The 22,470-nt window shown below is 35.8% G+C and overlaps 1 protein-coding gene across 1 annotated transcript; it reads left to right on the top strand.

Moving 5' to 3' along the window:
• The first annotated feature begins 4,643 nt into the window (after positions 1-4,643).
• Positions 4,644-20,039, top strand: LOC108978689 (octopamine receptor beta-1R). The gene is made up of 7 exons (XM_018949085.1): positions 4,644-5,400; positions 10,171-10,368; positions 10,476-10,647; positions 16,633-16,769; positions 16,971-17,153; positions 17,244-17,397; positions 19,759-20,039. The coding sequence occupies exons 1-7, from the start codon at positions 4,715-4,717 to the stop codon at positions 19,921-19,923; spliced, it is 1,695 nt and encodes a 564-aa protein (XP_018804630.1). The 5' UTR covers positions 4,644-4,714; the 3' UTR covers positions 19,924-20,039.
• The last annotated feature ends 2,431 nt before the right edge of the window (positions 20,040-22,470 follow it).

The following is a 22,470-nucleotide window of genomic DNA, read 5'->3' as shown; positions in this document are numbered from 1 at the left end:
TTAGAAAGAAAAAAAGAGAAAATTCCACTATATGCCGACCGTGAACAGCTAGACGAGCAAATATGCTTCGTTATTCACTATTTCCCGCCAAACTTAAGTAAAAGCAAGAGCAAATGTAACTTCGGCTGCAATGAAGATATGATATCTTTCGCAAAAGCAAAAGAGTCTTTACAAGAACTTTGATCGGTTAGTTTGTAAAGCAGCTATATGCTATACTCATCTGATCTGAATGCTTTTTTTTGGAGATTGCATATTTTTTGGAGATTACATATTTTTTTGAAAATATTTCGTCAAATGGAAAAGCTTTCCATATATGCTCAACTTGTCACGCGCATTTATATATACATATGTATGTAGTAATGTAATGGATGTTTGTATAACATTAACATCTTTTTAAGCATACACCATAAATATTTGAAGTAGCTTTTAGAAATTTATACATTTTATGGTGTCACGAACCATTATCAAACTTACAATTATCCAATCGTGAATCATTTTAGATTGAGAAAGAATTTAAAGTTATGTAAAAATATGGAATTCTGGTAGATAATTGACTTGTGCCATATCCATACCACCATATCTGCGGCGGGTTAACTTCTTAGAAATCATTCCAATTTTCGTGGGTTCAAATTTCGAGGGTTCGCGCTTTTGAATCTTCATTCTGTACTGTACATTGTATTTTAAAGATGAAAAAAACTTTTCCTTACTATACATAGATATGGTTAGCGTTCTCAGTGATCTTGTTTGCTCAACTGAAGATTTTCAATCTTTTTTCAGGTACGTTGAACATGAATATAAACCCTTTTTTGCCAATTAGCACAATTTTCGTTCACTTCTTTCACGTTTAAAAGCAAACCAAGTTTAGGGCACAAAATTCGGTGGCATTTAGGGCAATCCTCCTACTTCTGTCGGTCCGTCTACTTCATTTGTTAACATTTTCAGTAAATAAATAGCTAAAAAACATACTACGTCTGTAATTATATATTTACTTTCACATTGAAATACAGTTACCTTACACAGTGGAATCAAACCCAAATATAAATTCGCATGCGTACATCAGCCTTATTGGTTACAACTTACTATGCACTTCATTATGAGAGTTTGATAGTCACCTCGCCATATTGCGTTGGAATAATACGAGATATACATATCTATACAACATACATAAACAACCACATAAACATTATTTAAATAACATTTGACATAAAACAGACATAGACAGACCAACGCTCGCGGCTACTTTGTCGCATTTCACGCTATATTTGAGTCTACTAACAACAAATTCGCAGTGTGTGGTAGCTTTAAAAGCCCCCATTCCTAGCGAATATTTTATTGGAGGCACTTATTTACGCGGTTAGCCGCAGACGTCGTTCGAAATGAGTAATCCACGCGGGGCTTCTTCTCTTTGTCAGTGAGTTTAAATGAATTATTACTTTTTTAGTAGCCACGCAAACAGCCGAGCGGTGGGGGCATATCATACTGGAAATTATACTTACTTGGCGCTCCACCAGTTCTCCAATATTCGCATGCGAATACTGCTCTCCTGCAGTTTCAGAAAGACGTCTGCACCGTTGTTCATCCCGTTTCGATCTGTTGTTGCAAGGTCATTTGTTATATTAACTATATGGAAACTGCTCTACATATACAGTGGTTCAAACACACACATATATATATATGTTTAAACTGTTGACCCATTTTCGTTCTGAACATTAAATTCGGTTTCTGATTTGGCGCGCACTTCAGTTCAATAAGGCATTACCAATTCGCCTGCACTGGAACGCTGTTTTGCCCACCTTCTTTTCCAACTGGGAATGTATGTGCGTTTGTGTCCGCTTACTTGACATTCACCATTTGCTCTCTGCCCTCATCCATTTTTAATTTCTCGGTAAATATTAGCCAATTGACGCAAATTCAATTCTTTAATGTCGGAATTTCCATTTTTGTTCGAAGATACGGTGCAAGAAATTTGGCGGAACAAGTTATTTATGAGATCATTTTAATCGAATTATGTGACACTTGTGAGATAGAGCGTTGAGTTTTTGGTGTACAATTTGAAATCGACTTCAAGGGGTACAATCAGCTATCTTTGGGCGACAGTAATAATTACTTCGGTTCGTCTTTGTTCAATTTATGAATAAAGTTTTGTTGAGGAGCAGACCCTCTTCGCTAGCTTAAACTCCACTTATAAATTGGAAAATTTCAATAGTAAATACTATTTATCCTTCTTAATAAATGAAAACGAAGAAAAATCCTTAATCGGGAGCCTGCCTGTGCTTTAAAAAGAGTCAGTTAGTTTGTCCACTTACTCCAAATGGTCATTACTATAGTAGAGCAAATGATACCCATTGAGTTCCTATTCCATACACAGTATTTTGTAGGTACAACTAGTCGGGAGCTAGCTTCTGTATAGTAAATAAGGCCGAGTCGTTTGGAAGAGTGCTAGCCAAAATCGTACTCAATTGTCATCTCTATTGCGGTAGGTTTATCAAGAACCGTTGTCAAGTGCGTTGGTTCAATGATTCGATCGGAGTATCGAAAAATTGGTAATTTAGCAAATCTGCTAAATTTTCTGACACGACAAGAAACATAAATTTTATTTTGTGAAAAGCTGTATGTTCGGACTTGCAGAGGGAGCTTTCAGTAAGAGCAATTATGAAGGCATTATTAACACATCATCCAAAAATATTGGAAGGACTAAAAAGCTCACTCCTGAAACAGAAGACTTTATGGCAGACTTATCACGACTTAGCAGCCAAAAACGCAATGGAGGCTAACATAGTATTATTATCGTCTCAAGCGCTAGTGTATGCGTCAATATCAATCGAAATTCACTGAAAATTAGAGGATTCACCTATTTATAGCCTCGCGTTTCTTGAATGCAAATCCTCTGCTTTGCCCAAAAACTTTACAAAAACTTGATTGGAAACAGAATTAGGGTGATGGAGTGGCCAACTTTTTAGCCTAATATGAACTCGTTCGGATATATATGGGCGATCGTAAAAAAACGGTTAATTGCTCAAAGAGGAACACCAAATGCCATTGTTGAACTCTGGACTCAAGAAGGAATGATATTTTAATTAAATCTATGTCTGAACGCATTAAAGCATTAATTATTAAATGTTAAAGGAGACCCCACAAGTTATTAGTTATTGAACTTCAACCGCCATTTTATCTGTAAGTTCAAAATTTGTTCACGTGCGCTTATGGATTTACCGAGGTGTGCTTTAAAAACTAGAATGTCAATGCCATAAAACAGCAAAAAATTGTTTGCCATATTTGGATGAAAAACAAGTAGATAAATATATTATATAATACAGTGAAATAAGTTAGATATTTGCTCCTATAAGTATGCAACACTTGTGTAACGCCTCTTCGTCAATTTGCCGGCTCTCTCAATTATTTGTCGACGATTCACAAAGAAGAGGAAGCATTTCTTACACGTAGATACATAAATATGTAAAAAACACACGTAGTGACGTAGTGTATATAAGTGGGTATGAATAAATGAAATTCTCGTAGAAAACTAGAGATATGTTTTATTAATTTCCGAAGGCAGGGTTTGAAATATGAGCGCTTATCCTGCTTATTTGCATACCTACGTATTTGCATGATTACATTTGCATAATGAAGGATGTTTTCATGGAGGAACCACTTCTTGGCTTATGCTCAAGTGAAGACAGGCATGTCAGGCCTAGCAGAAGCTGAAAATCACTCGGCATGCGCGAATATCTGTGCATAGACGCATAATTGTCGAATGAACGGTGGAATGATATCTGCATTGCCGATACGGCAAATGGAATGGAATTGCAAAGTAAATATCGTTTGGAAAATGACACCTTTGTTGACGTGTGGTGTGGTTTTGCGAGTTTTGTCTGTTCAAAAAGCAGTGCAAAGATCTGTGAGCTGTTAAAATTTTAGCTGCGCAAAGTGCTGTTTTTAATATTAATATAATATCATATTAATGGTGGTGGTGAGTCTGATTACTGATCTCCAGTATTGTTTTATTTCATGCCCTCAAGCAAATTTGTTTTTACTTCGTTGAAAACATGTAATATTCAAGCTTCGCCGAGTTTTAAATTTTTTTGTAAATCTTTCCTCACACTAGTTCAATTGTCACCTTTGCTGCAACTTGCCACACAGATTTCAATTTTATCACAGTAATGTGACCTGTAAGTGTCCGGGAATTTCAGTCTGATAATGTGTGTAGACCGCTTTAAATGGGATAACTTTTTCATTCGCTCACACACACACACTCACACACACATAATAAGAGTATTAAAGGTATCTATTTTATTTTCAGGACCGCTTCAAATGGGATATCGACCACCGTTAATATAATTTAGAAACTGTAGTGACTACAAAAGGACAACAACAACAATAATTATGTCATAAGTCAAAAAGCCTCAGCGTAGTTGGAGAGCAATTTGTATTGTTGCCTGAGAAACCACCAAAGTAGCGGTGTCTTCAAATAGCGCAAGCATGCATTGGTCCATAAGAAGGCCGCCTCTGCTGCCGCTTACTAATCCCGTTCGGTTTCAAAGCACATGGACGTAAGGTTTCGCGCAATCACTATTTAAATTACGCACACAATGCGTGCCGTATGCCGTCAATGCTGGTAATGCCAACAAACAAACACACAGTAACAAAAGCAACAAACATCAATACTAACTCAGGCGAGCGCCAACGACCATTACAATCAACGCCAACAGACGCAATGCCACAATCATTAGCCACAACAAGTGCCAACAACTTTGCGAAAATAACTGCGAGCACAATAACGGTGATGGCTGCGGCGAACACTAAGACTGTAGTTCCGCTCGCCGTCGCCATGCTGTTTCTGTTTGTGGCCTTCTCAGGGAATGTGGCTGGTGAGGCAGCAGCGGCGGCGCCGGCCAGCAACACGAATGACGAGCACTTAAGAATTATCGCCGGTGCGGATTCTGGTGAAGCGACGGCCACAAAAGCCGCAATTACTTTGGAAAAGCACATTGGTATAACTGCACCTGTTGTTGTTGTAACATCTATGCCACCATTGCAGGGCGATCAGCCGATGTATTTGGGTTTCATGGCGAGCATGTTGCTCAATGATGAGGACGGCAATGGCAGTGGCGGCGGTAAGGGCACAGACAGCCGGGCCGGCCTTGGGAGGGCAAACGGTGGCGGCAATTTAGTTCCTATAAAATCGGCAGTGGCAGCTGCCGCGTCCGTGGCGGCGAAAGCATTCAATGACTCGTTAGCGTTCGCTGTGACGTCGACGGCAGCGTCTGCTTCCACACCCGAATGGTCGACACACTTGGCATTTGTCATGTTCAAATGTTGCGTTATTATACTCATTATACTCGCAGCCATACTCGGCAATGTGCTCGTAATTGTGTCCGTTATGCGGCATCGGAAATTGCGGTGAGTATACCTTCTTACATAGTGTGGAAGTGAAGAGCATCGGCCAAGGAAGTAGTTCGGGTGGAAGTGTTGTTCTATTAACACCTTAAGGCTTAGTGATGGACTCACATTTGAGGTTAAGATGAATTATCAGTAAAAACATGGGGGTATGGACTAAGAAAAACTTAAAAATGAGCGTCTTCTAATATATATTATCGCCCTATTTATATCCAGATATTGTTAATATTTATGTATTTGATTGAAGAAAGAAATTAAGTCATTAGTTATGTTAGGAGATTTATTTGGGAGATCTAAAATTCTTCCAAAATTTGCGGTGGATGAATATTAAGATTACTTGTGAAAAATACACTTTATATACTCGAGTACATTGCCCTTGGCCTCTTCTCCTCTTCTTGTGGGAAACAATTTTAACTCATAATATATAACTATGTAGCCAAGCAAAAGATTCTGTTCTCTGCGGGAGTAATTTAGTTGCGTATGCACCATGAAAGCCGCGCTTTTGTTTTCTTTAACGATTACGATTATTATTTTACTAAAATGTTAACTAGTGTCATGCTTAATGCAGTGATAGAATATAGTGTTACAGAAAATTACACACTTCTAAACTCGACTGTTTTGTACAGCCGTTCCGATTGTATAGAAGCTTATATAGCCAGCGAAATAGAAGCAAGGAGCTGACTACATAAATTCATGTATACTATACATATGTATATATGACGACATATGGACACATATATTTTTGCTTTACTTATCAGAGTCGTGTTTCAGGAGTTTGTTATTAACCAAATAGGCATTATCGATTATGTTGTTGGAAGAAGACTAGACACAGTTACAACTTAAACTAAGTTATTTGAGTCTAGAAAACATTTTCTTAAAATTTCAGAAAAATATGGATTGTGTTAAAGACCAACATTTACCTTCACAATTGCTTCATAGATATACGACTCTGCAAGTAAAATCTTCTTCGAGACATTGTCGGCGCAGAAGGAGTATAAAATTGTAAAAGAATAAATTTAATGATGACCTAAATTATACAGATCACATCAAAGAGTGATAAAGCATAAATTCATATTCCGTTACTTAAATTCGTAACTTCGAAATCATTAATATCAAATTTGACGCTGTTGGAGAACAATTAAGAAAGGTTATTCTGTAAAGTTTCAACAATTAAAATGAAATAATTTAACTAATTAAGCGACTACTAGTTCCCAGTCTCATTGTGGGTCCACCCAGCCACAACATGTAATTTAAACTCATTCAAGTCCTAAACCGTATGTATCTTCTGAATAATTGCACAGTTGCTAGAGCAAAAGACTAATAAATTCTTTAATATCGTGTCATCATTTATTAATGGTATTTGTAATTTGCCATTTTTATACACGCAACTCGAAAATAAACACCTTACATATCCACACATTTATTTGCAAGGGCTTCCACGTGCGTTTTATAAGTGTGTGCATGCGTTTGAGTGGGAATCCTAATACTAATTAAGCTTAATTTCCCATTTCTGCTTGACGGCGTGCTTCTTGCTTGGAGTACTCCTCGGCGTCGTGAGCACAACGTCGTTACGGTAAGGTTAAGTACGAGCATTCTGATGTAAATGGCGCAACAATGAAACGTTGCTCGACCAAATACACTGTGGTAAAAAAGTTTTAGGTAGCAGGATAAGCCTTAAGAGCTGCTCTTTAACTTGTCTATTTGCCAGTTCGTTCTCTATCCAGCAGCACGCTTGTTCGCGTTAATGCCAAAGCGAGAGCTGCAGTTGCGATACCTGGGAGTTACATTTCCATTCAACTCTGTCTTCCCTCGACTTTTTGCTATTTTACACTTCGTTCGGTTGTATGCCGCCCGCTTGCCAATGCCCAGCGCTACATTAAATTTGTATTCAAATGTTACAATGCCAAATGGCACAAGGTACACGAGCTCGACTGTGTCAATTCAGACACAACTTCTCTTGAGGGCAGCGACCGCCAAAGCAGTTAACACTTTGCTGCGCACGCCTTCGAAACGCCCATTATATCAGTACCTGAGGGCATACTTAGTACATCTGAAAGTGTGCAGGGTCTTCTAATAGCTTTGGAGTCACCTTTCGGGTCAACAAAGATTTATATGTCTTCTAGCCGCACACTTTTATAAGATCAAATACTAACGCAGTAACAATACCGCTGGAACCCGAAAGGGATTACAGACACAATTCATATAAAATGGAACGTAATGACAGCGAATTTAACATTTGCATTTACAATTTTACTTGTTTAATTTTATTCTTGGCTGCGCCCATCCGCCCTCTTTGCTTGTTCGCTTACATGCGGGGTTATACACGTCTGTGCCACGTCAGTGTGTCTGTATGTTTGCGTGCCGTTATCGACGTGAAAATTTAATATCAGTTCAGAAAATTGACAAATTGCTAACGGTGCACACAGCAAAAAAGGGAAATTAAAATAAAGCCGATTGGAGTGAAAGCGTGGAGGAAACAGCGTTATCCGCAGACGGTTGACGGTTGCCGGTGCGTATGAGTAATCAAATGTTGAGACAGCAATCGCTAGCCCCAAGCGGAATGACAGCGAATTACGTGACTACGCGTTGTAAAGCTCACGAATTGAAATAAAATCGCCTAAATGTGTATTTTCTGCTTGGATTGTTCAACATAACAAAGCTGGCACTTTATTTTCCCACACGGCTGTAATTTATGAACCCGCGTTCACCTCTGGCCAATGCTTTAGATTTCAATATTATAGACTTCACTCACCAACAATGTTGAATCCTCAGTGCACAGATGTCATACTATGTTAGCAACGAGAAAATACATTTTATATAGCAATTAATATTATTTTTCTCCTTTTCTGTGAGTTCACAGAAAATAAAATACATTCAGCCTGAATCTTTGGATTTTATTTAAAAAAGTGCACACGTGATTTAAAAAGAGATGTGTACATTCTGAATAAAATAAATGCTTAAATCTTCTTGTTGTCATCATATTATCAAACAAAAATGCGGATCGAACAAAATTTTGAGTTGCCTACATTTTCTTTGACATTCAATTTTATACTTTTGCCGACAACGCAAATAGAAGAGTAAAGCTTTCCACGAAATTTAAAGAAACAATTTACCCTACATGCATACATGCATGATGTTTGGTTATGTGATGTATAAAACATTATTAATTTGACAGTAAGGAACATTTAAGGGGAGTCGAATTTCACCGATAGCCATCCATCAAGTCGCTTGTTTAAATTCTGAAAAGAGAACATTCGTGTCATTAGCATCTGCAATAGAGCTTAGGCTTCAGTTTAGCCCTAAGCGTACTCACACATACATAAACAGCCTGAGGGTGCTTATACTTATAGACAGCGCAATTGCAACTTTATTAGTTGTCACTTCTCTGGATTATATTTGTAGTGTTTGCTGAAAAGAGAGCTCAAATCGATGTTTGCGTAATTTGCCAATGGCTTTAGAAATAAGCACTTATTTACTGGTGCGCAAAGGTGGCACAATAAAGGCAATCAATAAGTGCCAGTTTTCACCAGCTTAATGAATCAATCAGACATCTCCGCACCGAACACTCCGAACTTTGGAAATTTTGATATTTCAATTCATTTGATGCGTGTTTCGACTGTCTTTCTTGACTTCGACAATTATTGATCGGTAGCAAAATTAGGCGCAATTTCATATTGTCTCGCCCTCTTTTTTTGTCCAAATAAACTCAACTCTACACTCACATTTCAAAAATATTACGCCTTTTTCTATTGAATACATTCATTTGCATATTTGGGTAACATTACAGACGAAACATTACGGATTTTTAAGTTTTTATTTTGCTTTGTTTTTGTTTGCGAATTGATGTATATAAATAGGTAGATAAACCCAATAATGTTGTATAATTCCTATAAGAAACCATTAAAAGACCCAAATCCCTCAAACCCCAAAATCCAGCCAAAAGCCTTCGAAATGTGAAACTCCGCTTGAATGCTGATTCGCCTCCCATTGGGTTTGCCAAGGTATTTTTATTTGACATTTGCTTGCTATTTATAGAAGAAAATACATGTATGTATCAAGTGGATATTTACTCATGCAGCGGAACAAGTAAACAAAAACAACCGCAAAAAGTAAAAACAAAACTTTATATGAGAGGCTGCTGGTTGTGAACAGTTGTTCTTGTAGTGAAAAGATATCTGATGCACAGACATACTGACTTCCACAATATATTCATTAAGTAATTTTCAGGACTCAAATACACAATTTCATCACTTGCTAAACTTTAGCTAACAAAATTAAGAGAAAACCTTCTATTCACAGTTGTATTTTGTATTTTTATTGATTTTCTATCACGTTGAATGAATTTGTGAATTGAGTTAGACTTATTTGTACGTGCTTTCTAACACTTTGGCGAATCGGAGCGCACAATTGACCCCCAAAATTTGTCTTTAATGATAGTACAAGATCTACTACATTTCCAAGAAACATTTGATCTACGAAATCTGATCAGAAATAAGATGGTTTCTTCTAAGATCGGAATGTAGATAAACCTCACTTTAATGGTATATATGTATGTATATATAGATATGAAGAAGGAAAATTAACCGGGATTTATTCACTGCCTTACCGTATTTCAAAGACTTTTATTTAATACTTTAAAAGTTCCCCAAATAAGCAAGCTAACTACCGGAGTCAGTTACTGGAGGCAGCTGTACTAGAAGTTTTCGGAAATTTTAATTTCTTGCTGCATTTTGCTGATTCATTCTTTGTTTTGTTTTTGCGTTCCATCCACAGCATTATCACGAACTACTTTGTGGTTTCGTTAGCCGTGGCTGATATGTTGGTGGCCCTGTGCGCTATGACATTCAACGCTTCCGTTGAGATTACCGGGAAGTGGATGTTCGGTGCCGTAATGTGCGATGTGTGGAACAGTTTCGATGTTTACTTCTCAACGGCGAGTATTATGCATCTCTGCTGCATATCTGTGGATAGGTAAGTAGCACTAATCAGTTTACACAAACATTTATGTATGGATTGAGGGTTTTGACTAGAATTAATGTGGTTTTTTGCGAGACTATTTCCAATTACTTGCATTGCAGATATTATGCGATTGTGCAACCGCTCGATTATCCACTGATTATGACGCAGGGACGTGTGTACTTCATGCTTTTAATGGTGTGGTTGTTGCCCGCGCTTCTCTCATTTCTACCGATCTGCTCGGGCTGGTACACGACGGAGGAAAATTGGAAATATTTAAAAAGCAATCCACACGTAAGTAGCACTTACTGACCATTTTGCATACGTATTTATACGAGTGAAAGAAGGTTGAGCGCGAGAGAATGAAATGCGAGGGCGAAATTGGTAAGCGATCATCGGTGCTGCGCTGCTGCAGCGGCCTGAATTATGAGTTTAACTTTTCTTGTTAACAACCTTAGCACATCACTCACAGAGTCCAGCTTTAACAGTTATAAAGTGTTTAAGATGAAAATTAATGTACAACAGCTTACAGGGTCTCACCAAACTGAGTGTACCTGATAAGCTACAAAGTTATTAGTTGACCTTATCTAAAAATTAATGACGTTCAAGCCAAAACGGTGGGCCTTTTAAGAAAATCGAGTAGATTGGATTCATAAATCGAAAATAGCTGGTTTCATTTTACGTGAGACCTAAAACTCCGGATATGTGTGTTTAATATTTCCGGTATACTTTTTACGAACTGTATAAGTAGTTCGTGATATTCATAATTTATTACTAAACTAAATATGTATCATCCTATTAAGGCTTTTCCTCTGGAAGCCATGTTCTTATCATAAATAATTTCGAATTAGTTGAATTTCCTGTTGAGTATATATCGTATATATGTATATATTATTGATACAGAGTCTACGACTTATGTCTTTTTATGTTCTTAACGTGCACAAGTAAGTTACTTAATGTCAATTTTCCGCGTTTTCCACATTTTTCGCTCCAAATGTGATTTTCCGTCATCCTGCCTTGCTGCAGCGTCATTACCGCCAAACTGGGTTATATGTGTGTTACTTATTGATATTTGCATTACATACTCATACTTACTGTACATTAACAAGGAAACTCTGTAATAATTCAAACTAAGCGGCATCTAGTCGCGGTCTGTGCAACTATTTTACCTCGATACAACGGCGTGGTGCGTATACAAAATACAAGCGACATATTGAAATAAATCTGTCGTTGAAATACATAGTTGCTGCTCTACATACATATCGCTGGCAAATGGCAAACTTTCGTACATTCCTTGGTGCTTAAGCACAAACTGGGAATTTTATTTATGGATGCATGCTATTTATGTATGTATACCAACGGCTCTTCAGAGAGGATTTGACAAAATCTTAATCGCAAACAGACAATTTTGAGCGAAAATTCACCACTGTTCACATATGTTTCTTGTAGGTTAGATTGAAATAAATCACAGCTGGCTTTTTATCGCCATATTATTGTTGTCATACAAGGTATGTTCCAAAGTAAACAGGACTTAAGAAAAACAGAGCAAATGGGTTTTTCCCCAAAATCCATTTGTTTTATTCAAAATAGTCTCATTCTGCTTCAATACAGCTTTTTGCACGGTCCAAGTGCAAATTTGGATGTCGAACGAGTGTCTGCTTTTCTTTCATGGGAAAATGCATTTTTCTGCAAAGGCAGAAGTCGCACGGTGCCACATCAGGTGAATACGGGGAGTGGTTAATGGTTAAAATGTGATTTTTGGTCAAATAATTGGTCACAGAAGCAGATGGACGGATGGGTTTGATTAAATCAATAAATCTAAATATAAAAATTGTTCAGTGTGAGTCAATAAACCATACATATGCAATAAAATTGAATGTACGCAAAAACGTAAAGGGTAAGTATCAAAAATAATAGAATCTGAAACACCATATTCTTGATTAAGAGCGGGCGCTCCAATGTTTCCTTCTCCATCAATAACGAAATTTGTGTTAATTTAAATTCAATTATAGAGTTTGCAGTTGACTCATTTTCTTCTTCCTTTTTCTGACATTATGTTAATGGCAAAAGTGCAAGCAGTCTAATGCATTCACCTTGAATTTCACCTGTCAAGTAGCCTGTCACAAGAAGTGTCTCAGAGTGGCATTTGAATTTAATTACGTTAGCATATGTTCGTATGTTTGTTTGCATATCTTGTCTGAAAGGCGCGAGGGGACATCATATTTGGGAGACTGTGGCGTGGTTGCCAATTCGTAAGTGTGTATTTTACCACTGGATGACTCAGATTTGCGGCACTGTCTGCACAATATTGTATTCCAGACTTAATGGCAGATATGGGTCCTTCAAGTAAACTTAAATTCGCATTAAATCTCACTTTTATTGCACTTCAATATCGATGTATGCGCCATTATGCATGGCTCTTTAGATGAAATTATGTTTCCTTTGTTTGCCATTTAAATTGATTATGCAACCGACCCAGCGGCCCACAGTCGCATCAACCTAAACATGCACAGCTACTTGCCGCACTAACTGCCGACTATGCGAGCATAGTAATTGCAAATGGCATTGTGAAATTATAATTAGCTTGGCTGACTTCCGCAGCGTGTTAAAATGCGGCGTCAATATCCTGTTGACTCTTTACATGTGTGTGTAGCTACATATATGCATTGAAATCTTCATGGCGTTTGTTGTTTGCTGTCATTATGTGGAATCGTGGAGAACATATCCTTGTATGTGGGAGTATCTATGCACGGGTGTGTGAGTGTGTATATTATATGAAATGAAACGGTTGGTTGCCGAAGGCATTTTACATGTATTAGCATAAAGTTGCGCCATAATTAGTTTTCAGTTGCGTGTTTCTCTTGACGAAGTTTTGTTTTTTATGGTTTTATAGCATAAATTTTGTTTTCCTAGTTGAACAGCGAGTGAAATAAACATACCCTTCGGTGAATTTCTCGAACTGGTGATTAGTTATACCTACAATAACAATGCTTGACATTTTCCGTTGATTTTCAATTTATAATTTTGATTAAATTACAATTAAGTTGAGTTGAGTATGTTTGTTTTGTTGCATGTCTGACTCTCTTCCAATATTACGAGTACTAATGTATTCATTTCTGAATATCCCAAAATAAAGCAAGATTTGAATTCACCGCCATTTCAATTATTATAATGAGAGCTCCATTATTACTAAGCCTATCCTGTCGGCTGTCGACTTTTTGTTTTGTTTATCAAAACTTTGCTACATATTGGCGGCAAAATGAAATTTTGATTTTTGAGTATAGTCACCGCTTGTCAGGGCTGCAAATTTATTTAATTTAAAAATTTTGGATACAAATTAGAAATTTAGATTTTTTATTTTTTAATTAAAGATGTTTGTTTAAAAATTGTATTCAAAAATTAAAAAAAATTTTTTTTTGAGTGTGTTAGTTTTCCGGCTAGTATAGCTGTGTTTAAAATAGTAGAACACGATGCACGCAAACGCGTAAAAATATTAGGTTCTAAAACAATTTTTTTAACTCTTGATTATATGCTTGGGATTAATTTTTTTGCAATCAAGATTTTTAATTAAAATTTTTAAAATTTGGATCTAAACATTTTATTTTAATTAAAATATTTAATTATTTTATGTTTAGTTTTAAATAAACTTAAATTTTTAAACCGATTTGTGAGAATTTTTACTTTTTAAATTTTTTAGTCCGGTATTTGGAATAAGATACTTTTGACTCTTAGTTCTTTAAAAAATGCTATTCAAATGTTAATTAAATTTAAACTAAAATGCGGGTGCGTGATTTAAACGAAGAATTGAAGGCTAATCATTTGTGTATACTCGTTTTACACAGCAAAGTTTACTAAACAAACGATTAACGAATTTCAATTTTAATTAACTCAAAATTACGCACGGGCGTGCTCTCGCGATAAAACAGCACATCGACAACGAAATTATCTATTAGCGATTAACTAGGGTCTGTTTAATTAAGTCATAATTGCATAATAAATATTTGAAATAATCCAAAAACCCTGACACACGTACACGGGCCCTGATCGCACCACGCACGCAGTCTGGGCACAGCCAAAAACGATTTGCGAAAAACGATTTGTCAATCAACAAAGAGCGCCGAGGCTGTTGTGACAATTTCGTGGATGGTGTTGAAGTTTGCAGTGCTTTGTGTAGCTGTGACATAGTTCCCATTAATTCCATTGTTCCGACAGTAATTAAAACTTTTCATAGTGCAAAGACTTAACTCGCTTCTCGTTTGCACAGTGTTTTAATCAGCAAAAGTCTGAACGGGCTTCGGTTAATGGTAGGAAAGGAATGGAGTTAATCGCGTGGTAATTTAACTCGTTACTAGATCAAAGACAACATTAAGTATCATTCTAATAGGTTCACTAAGTGTCATGACAATGAAGTGGAGCACTTTCGACTCTAGTACCAGTACTTTGCTTTGATTTCGTTTCTTTTTGGTGCCTGCCGCATTGCTCTCGTTGAAATATTTAAAACAAAAACTTAGGAAGCTAAACGAATTTCATACTAAAATTCCAACCACTTGCGTCAGAAAAAAGTTGAATGCGAAATCTGGGAAGTATGAATGAATGCTTGCTACGAAAGAAACAAAACACGCCCAAGCAAGGCGAGTTTCGCTTGGGTGTTTTCTTCCTTCTTACTCTCCTGTCGTTCGCTTTGTGGGCGAGAAATTCTAAAGAGGTATATAAAATTTTATAACTCCCGGTTTCGTTCTTATTTTAACTTCTTTGCTATTAAATGCACTGATCCAATCATATGATCTTTGATTAATGACTCTATGCACTACAGATATCGAAATGCATGGACATATTATTGATAAATAATGAAATATTTTATTTAGAGGGCTCAACAGGTTTATATAAAATAATTTTCAACATTTGTAGACTACACGGACTCCACCACCTCCATGATTATTCTGCTGTCCTTTGCCATCTCGCACATTTAAATATCAGTAAACACCTCAACCTTTGTTGTCCGACTCAGAGAGTACGCTCTTACGGTGAAGGCAAGGAAAGATAAAGAGCAAAATAATAATGTATAATTTAGAGAACTAACGGCAATTCATTTATCATGGAGGATATTTGTGTTTTATACCTTCAGTTTCTACATGGTCGAGCTTTTCCTTCTGCTTTAATTCTTCAGGTCTTACTGCTCCTCCTACTGGCAGATTTTACAATAAGTTTTTTTCGTAAAAATTATGCTCACTCGTCTAGCACGCAGAATTCAAAAACTCCAAATTTCGGCCAATTTCGGTGCGGCCACTGTGTTATAAATCTTAAAATAGTCCAACTCCTCAAAAATGGAAAAACTGGAAAAAGAAGTCTTGTTCGATGAATTACTTATGTATGTAGTAACAAAGGTTGGAACTTTAAAATATGTTAAATGTGACATTGAAAATCAATTAAGATTATTATATTAATTATGTTCTCAACAATGCAAGTTGAGTTTGAAAGGACGAATAAGTAAAGTATAAATCGCGAAAAATTCAATACAAGAGCAAGGTTATAAAAGCGCAGTTCATTGTTTACCAATCGTTTTTCCTGCACACCAAATAAAAGAGAAGAAAAAGTTGTTAAAGTAAATTAAATAACGAGTCCATTTACACAAAATAGCTCGCCTTAATTAATTCGAACGCACTCAGCACTCAAATGGAATACGCTCGATGTGTGGGTCCCAAAAAATCGCTAAACCAAAATCACAGGCGCTCGGAAGCTGTGAGCAATACAGCACAAACTTTTGGAACATCTTGAAAGTAATTAAAATCAACGCTTCTCTTAATAAGTGCAAGAAACGAATGAAATTGCCAGTTATTCACTGCGTGCAGCATTCTCTATTAAATCACTATTATTTTATTATAATGTTAGATTGAATATTTGAGGTAGCAAGTATGATGTGGCACTTATTTAGAGTGCACCTAGTCTAAGTTAGCACTCTTAAAATATCTTTGAATATGCTTGTCATTGACAAAACCGAGAAAATACAAAGGAAATAATGAATATGGTTTCGCTCATTGAAAGGTCTTAAATTTTCTCAAAAGCGGTAAGATTATAAGAAACCTCATTGAGTTTTAATAAGCGCCGTTAGGTGTTAGTTGGGCTATGTAAATTAGTGTGACAAGTATTCATTGTATTAAAGAGTTGCAAACGTTTACAATTTTTCTTTGCAGTTCTCTGTATTTTTATTTATTTTTTTTGTTTTCTGTTAAGTAAACCCCTTATTATATTATCATTCGCTTATTCCCATCTTCTACACAGATTTGCGAATTCAAAGTAAACAAGGCGTACGCCATAGTTAGTTCCTCGATGAGTTTCTGGATACCTGGTTTCGTAATGGTCTTCATGTACTATCGCATTTATCAAGAGGCTGTACGACAGGAACGGCTTGTCTACAGGTAAGTTTTGAATCCGTGAAACCCAGAAGCATTTACTTACTTCGTGTCTTTTGGATATATTTTTTCAGTTATTCATTCATTCTGTTGAAATATTAACATTTACTTTTACAATTGACAATCTATCAGCTTATGACTTCGGTTATTTATGTTCTAATTCTCCCACTATTCATTAATGTGTTGCCCTGTTTTTCGTCCTTTCAGATCCAAAGTTGCTGCCCTCCTTCTAGACAAGCATTTGCAGATTAGCCAAATACCCAAGCCTCGACCGAGTATCCAAGTCGAACAGTCCACCATTACAACAATGCGCCGGGAGCGTAAGGCCGCACGCACGCTTGGAATAATAATGAGTGCTTTTCTACTCTGTTGGGCACCATTTTTCCTATGGTAATTGAAAACCAAAACTTAATAACTTTAATTGTAATACAAACAAAAACGTTTCTGTTTTCGAATATGAACTTTATATAAATATTTCAGGTATTTAACGTCCACACTGTGCTCTAGTTGCACCACTCCGCGAATTGTTGTTGGCATACTCTTTTGGATCGGCTACTTCAATTCGGCTTTGAATCCTATCATTTATGCCTACTTCAATCGTGATTTTCGTGGAGCTTTCAAGAAAACACTGAAGGTAAGTCAGGAATTTCCTAGATTAGTTCGCATTGTTAATATATGCTTTACATGCATATTTATATACTATAGTACATTGGTAGTATAAATCGCTTGCCGCTTATAAGCCACACGAGTATTTCAGCAAAAGTATGGCTATATTCTATAAACAGCTGTTATTATCTCCGACAAAACTTATTTAATAACTTATATAATATATATTTGCTCTATAGAAGGTGATTTAATGCTTTTTTTGCTTTCTTGACGATCTTGTGGACCGTGCTTTAATAAGCACATTCCAGAGTGGTATATTTTTGAATACCTGTGAAATTTCACAGGAATACCGTTCTACTAATAAATCAAAGTTATTAAATTACGACTTATATTTTTCTTTAAGGTATAATTTTTGTTACATGATATTTTAAGTTTGAATTGTAAGCTGTTCTAAAAGGAAACATATAAATCTCAGAAGAATTTTTGACTTCTAAAATCAGATGTTTTTTATTACTAATTTTTCATACTAATTTTTCTTTTAGTTCCTATTAATTTGAAAGTGTTAACTCTCTTATTTTAAACTTATTAAACTAGTGCACAAACAGAAAAGCAATTGGACATATTTATTGACAAAAGCTCCATGAATCATTATTGGTGGTACACAGATGTGCAGACACAGAAAAATTGCACTTGCTTGTGTGCTACATTAAGTGAGGGTCGCGATATGGAATTTCAATCAGGGTAAATTAGTTTGGCTTAGTTGAGTACTTATACCTCAAGCCCTTCATTGTGGCTTTTAAAGAAATTACAATTTAATTTTGAGTTCTTAATAATTTTATTGGAGCAACTAAAATAGCTGGAACAGGCTTCACTTTTACTCTTACATTAATCTATTAATATCATCATTAGTTTAAAGATTAATAAAAAAAACTCAAGCATCCGACATACAGTTGTGTAATCTCTTTGAATCGAAGCTGTTAACATTTAGTTCAACATCTTAGTACTCTTTCTTACACATATTTGCGTTGTCAAATATGCAAGGCAAGCAGCGATCAAGGTTACTTGACGTTTTATTTCTTCAGAGATATTTCAGAAGACTTTGAACCATACTGGTACAACTACCAATATTTCATATAAATATGAGATGGAAACGATTGAAATTCCATTTAACATATGACCAACGCATGCTTATGCACATATATAATATGTATGTTACACCATGGTTGGGAGCCCCAAGAAAATGCAAATAAAAAATACACTTTTGTGTGCGCAAGCAGATGCATAGCATAATTTAAAAAATATATCAAACAAAACATTAAGAAAATTATCAAAAAACTCATCAAAATTTTCCAACTCGCAGCTGGCATTCACATTTCTGATACGTTGCCTCTCACCATCCAAATGTTAGACACAACAACATTTATTAGAAACATAAGAATGGGTATGCAAACAAATCGAGACATCTTTGATACATACATACACATGTGTGTAACATTTCAAAGAAGTCTTATTTAATATTTTCCAATATTCTAACGCACCTTTGGATCGACCTTAGCCTTCAAAATCTAACCCTCATTCATATCGTATTTACCGTAAACTTTGTGTATACATGGCTTTCTTGCTTTGCATTGATTATTGTTGTTGTTGTTGTTTGTATTCGTAACATGACATACACAAACATACAACTGCAATCAGAACTTCACATATTTTCAGGCGAATGTGCTCGCAACATGCACCTGCCACACAGACACACCATATGCGCATGTTGCTATACACAAATTGTTTGTTGTTGTTTTCATAAGCACGTATAAGCGTTTCACACATGTGCTTTGTATTTGTTATTTTGTGTTATTATTCGATTTCTACACACTTTTAACAATGACATCTCTTATTACTGTGTGTGCTCATATGTATATGTATGTGTGCATTTGTGTACTTTGAATGGCTTAGCAAAAAATGAAAAAGAAAATGTTCTAACCTTTTCCAATATGTTGTTTGCTTAATATTTATACATACATATATACATGTGCATGTATAAGTAACGGCATTTGAAGATTGTTTGTTTGTTCTCGTGGGTGCACGCATACACTGACCGACTATTGAACGTTTCCGGCCGCGAAAATTAGTTCGCGTGGAAGACCTTATATTTGCTTAAATATTATTCACATTAATTTTAAACTTATTGAGGATTTTCTAAAATACATAAACAACTACGAAATTGTGTAGAAACTGCGAGCGTGAGCATTCAAGCGTCACTTGGCGTATGCGTCGCGTAAACGGTTGCATGCGGCACAAACATGTGTATCGTGACGTTCAACAATCGACACTATCTCAACCTTAGCCACGCAATGCTACATTACGCTATAATATTGTATTATATTTTTTCCAGTCCTGCTGCCCATATGACCTCATAAATTGTCGCGTCAGCGCGGGCGCTGACCTGCCGCCATACATCAACTCCACCGCCTCCTCCGAAATACACATGAACATTATACGAACTCGTCAATACGCCACGTCGTCATCGAATCAGCTGCAACCGCTCTACCAGAACTAAAAATAAAATTAAGTTTAGGCAAGGGAAGAGGGAAGCGAAGCAGAAATAAACTCGGCCAAGCCTGGCTAACAGGCCAAATAACTCCACCAAACAAAAATAGCAACTAAAGGAGCTCGAAATAAACAATAATATTAATAAAATAATAACAAATTTTACATGAATGTGCGTGTATGTGTGTAGTTTGTTGTGAGAAATACTCGTAAGTAGGTTAAACACTTACATACAGACTTCTCTGTAGAGCTTAGCTATTAAGAACCAAAATATAAAGTAGAAAGCTGAGCAAAATAGGAAATACCAATATAACAAAATAAATGACAAAAAATAAAAGAAAATGAAAAATAAAGTACTAGGTGTTCTATTTGTAGTAGTAAATATTAATTAATGTTTGCATCGGCTGGACATTAAGTTACAGTGTGTTTACGAGAATAAGACACAACAGTTTAAAACTATAAAACATCGTGACAATCCCACAGAATTGAAAAAGCCTTGAAAAACTTGGAAAAAATAAGTTAAGTAAGTTCTTGAATTATGGCATACATATTAATTTATGTGTGTGTCTAGTAATTAAGTAATTAACAATTGTATGTGGCAAACAATACTGACCTTTGTAAGTACAATTTATACCAGCGCGACTCCTAGCCTACATGTTTCCAGTATAGAAGAGAAGTAAAATGATTGGAGAATCTCTAGTACCTCATGAATTAAATTTAACACTTTTTTAGAGTTTTAAGAACATAGTAACTTATTTCGATTGAGGGGTTTGTCATACACACTTGTCATCTCGTTTCAACTTCCGTTGTTCAATGCTGCAAAGTGATCCACCTGTGAGGATGAAGAAATTAATATACATTTGTCTAGACTAAGTAAAGGTATTAATTACACTTAAATAAATTCTTTTTTGCAAAATCGGTAAAAATGGTCACATCACATAGAATGTTTCAAAAGGTGACGCTGAGTATGCGCAACGAAAAAGGGAACGAATTAAGCGATTGGGTCAGTCTAAAGCCCTCCAGAGCTACAGTTAAAATTAAAAGTGAATGCTGAAACTGAGTGAGCTAAACGCTTTGACACCGTAGACCATGAGACATTTAAAAAAAGTTCGTTCCTCCATACTGGAACGACGAGAGTATAGATAGACACCCGTATCTCAATTCGATATCTAAACAATCGTCAGGTGGGAAAAGCATTGCACTTTGCACAACATGTTGCAAGAGTAAGAGTAGAATAATAATGTCGAATAAATGTATGTAGGAATGCGCTGGTATATAGTAAACATATCCTTTGTTATTGAATAAGTTTAAGTAAGATTAAGAAAATAAGAGTATTACAAAATGAAATTTGTAGTAAAAACGATAAACATATACATACATAAATGCCCCAACTCAATATATGTAAGTACAAACCTACATACATACACATACATAATTTTCTTCATAAATGCTTGCTGTATCAAGTAACCATTGAACTACTTTATAACTCGTGTGATCAACTAAATAGTCCAAATACTAGCAAATGCTATACTTTTGTGTATGTACGAGCGTGAATTCGGTCAGAAGCTACCAGTCGAAGACTGTTACTATTTTAGTTCTAGTTTAAATGTCTAATTTGGTTTCAGGCAGCAATTTGTGTAAATTGAATATTGTTATATATATATACCATTCACATTTTTTTTTGGATACGAAATCTTTGATATTCCACCTTTGGGAAGCAATTGCCCGATGCATTGCGCATGTTGATTTTTCGGACGGCGGGCAGGATGCAGGTCGCAATTTCTATCGGAAACAAAAAATTCAAAGAGATTCATATTTTTTAATAATTTATCTTCTAGTTAAATTAAAAAAAATTTACGAAATGTTGTTTAAAAATATGTTCAAACTTGACTTTCTTAGTTTTTTTTTTTTTAGTTTAACTAGAAGATAATTTAATGCCAAAGAGAATAAACTTTGCCCCAATTCCATACGACGTTTAGTTTTTTTCCATCCTGCTCGCCAATTAAGAAAAATCGTAAAAATGAAAAACCGAGAAATCGCGCGTCAAAGTTTTTGCTTTCTGCCCAATCGCTCATATATGTATCTGCTAGACGCTCGGTCACTTATTTCCTTATAGCTTCGAAAATATTCCAAATTCTCATCTAAAACTTTGAGGAGATATTTTTAGATTATTTTTAAAGAGATTTAAGCAAAAAAAATCGATTTTTTGAAGCTTCTAAATCAGGCTCCCCCCTTAATACTTCACTGCAGAGCTTTAGTCAGTAGGGTATTCTGGCCTGATTTTTTGACATTTTTTTCTCATAGAAATTTTTATTCTACAATAGAACTTTTTTCACATACCATGAGGTATATCGTGAAGTGTATGAACAAATGTTTTCGGAATGCGTTTTTTCACTGGCGCACACGATTTCTCATATTTGGATCATCTGAAACACAAAAGCCCAACTTATTCTTTAAAAGTACGTGAATGGTTATCGTCCCTCTAGAATCATGAAAAAATGTTTATAAATAAAGAAGTAATTAACGTTTTTTTATACTCTCGCAACAAAGTTGCTAA

Source organism: Bactrocera latifrons, unplaced genomic scaffold (assembly GCF_001853355.1).
Source record: "Bactrocera latifrons isolate USDA-ARS-PBARC rearing strain unplaced genomic scaffold, ASM185335v1 scaffold_126, whole genome shotgun sequence".
Taxonomy (NCBI): Eukaryota; Metazoa; Arthropoda; class Insecta; order Diptera; family Tephritidae; genus Bactrocera; species Bactrocera latifrons.
This window is presented reverse-complemented; position numbering and strand designations above follow the sequence as displayed.

What these genes read in the sequence shown, in the direction of transcription:
- LOC108978689 (XM_018949085.1), top strand. Translation starts at nt 4,715, where the DNA reads ATGCCACAATCATTAGCCACAACAAGTGCCAACAACTTTGCGAAAATA. An exon ending in TGCTGCATATCTGTGGATAG is followed by an intron (nt 10,369 to 10,475) that starts GTAAGTAGCACT and finishes CTTGCATTGCAG; the next exon opens with ATATTATGCGATTGTGCAAC. An exon ending in CAGGAACGGCTTGTCTACAG is followed by an intron (nt 16,770 to 16,970) that starts GTAAGTTTTGAA and finishes TCGTCCTTTCAG; the next exon opens with ATCCAAAGTTGCTGCCCTCC.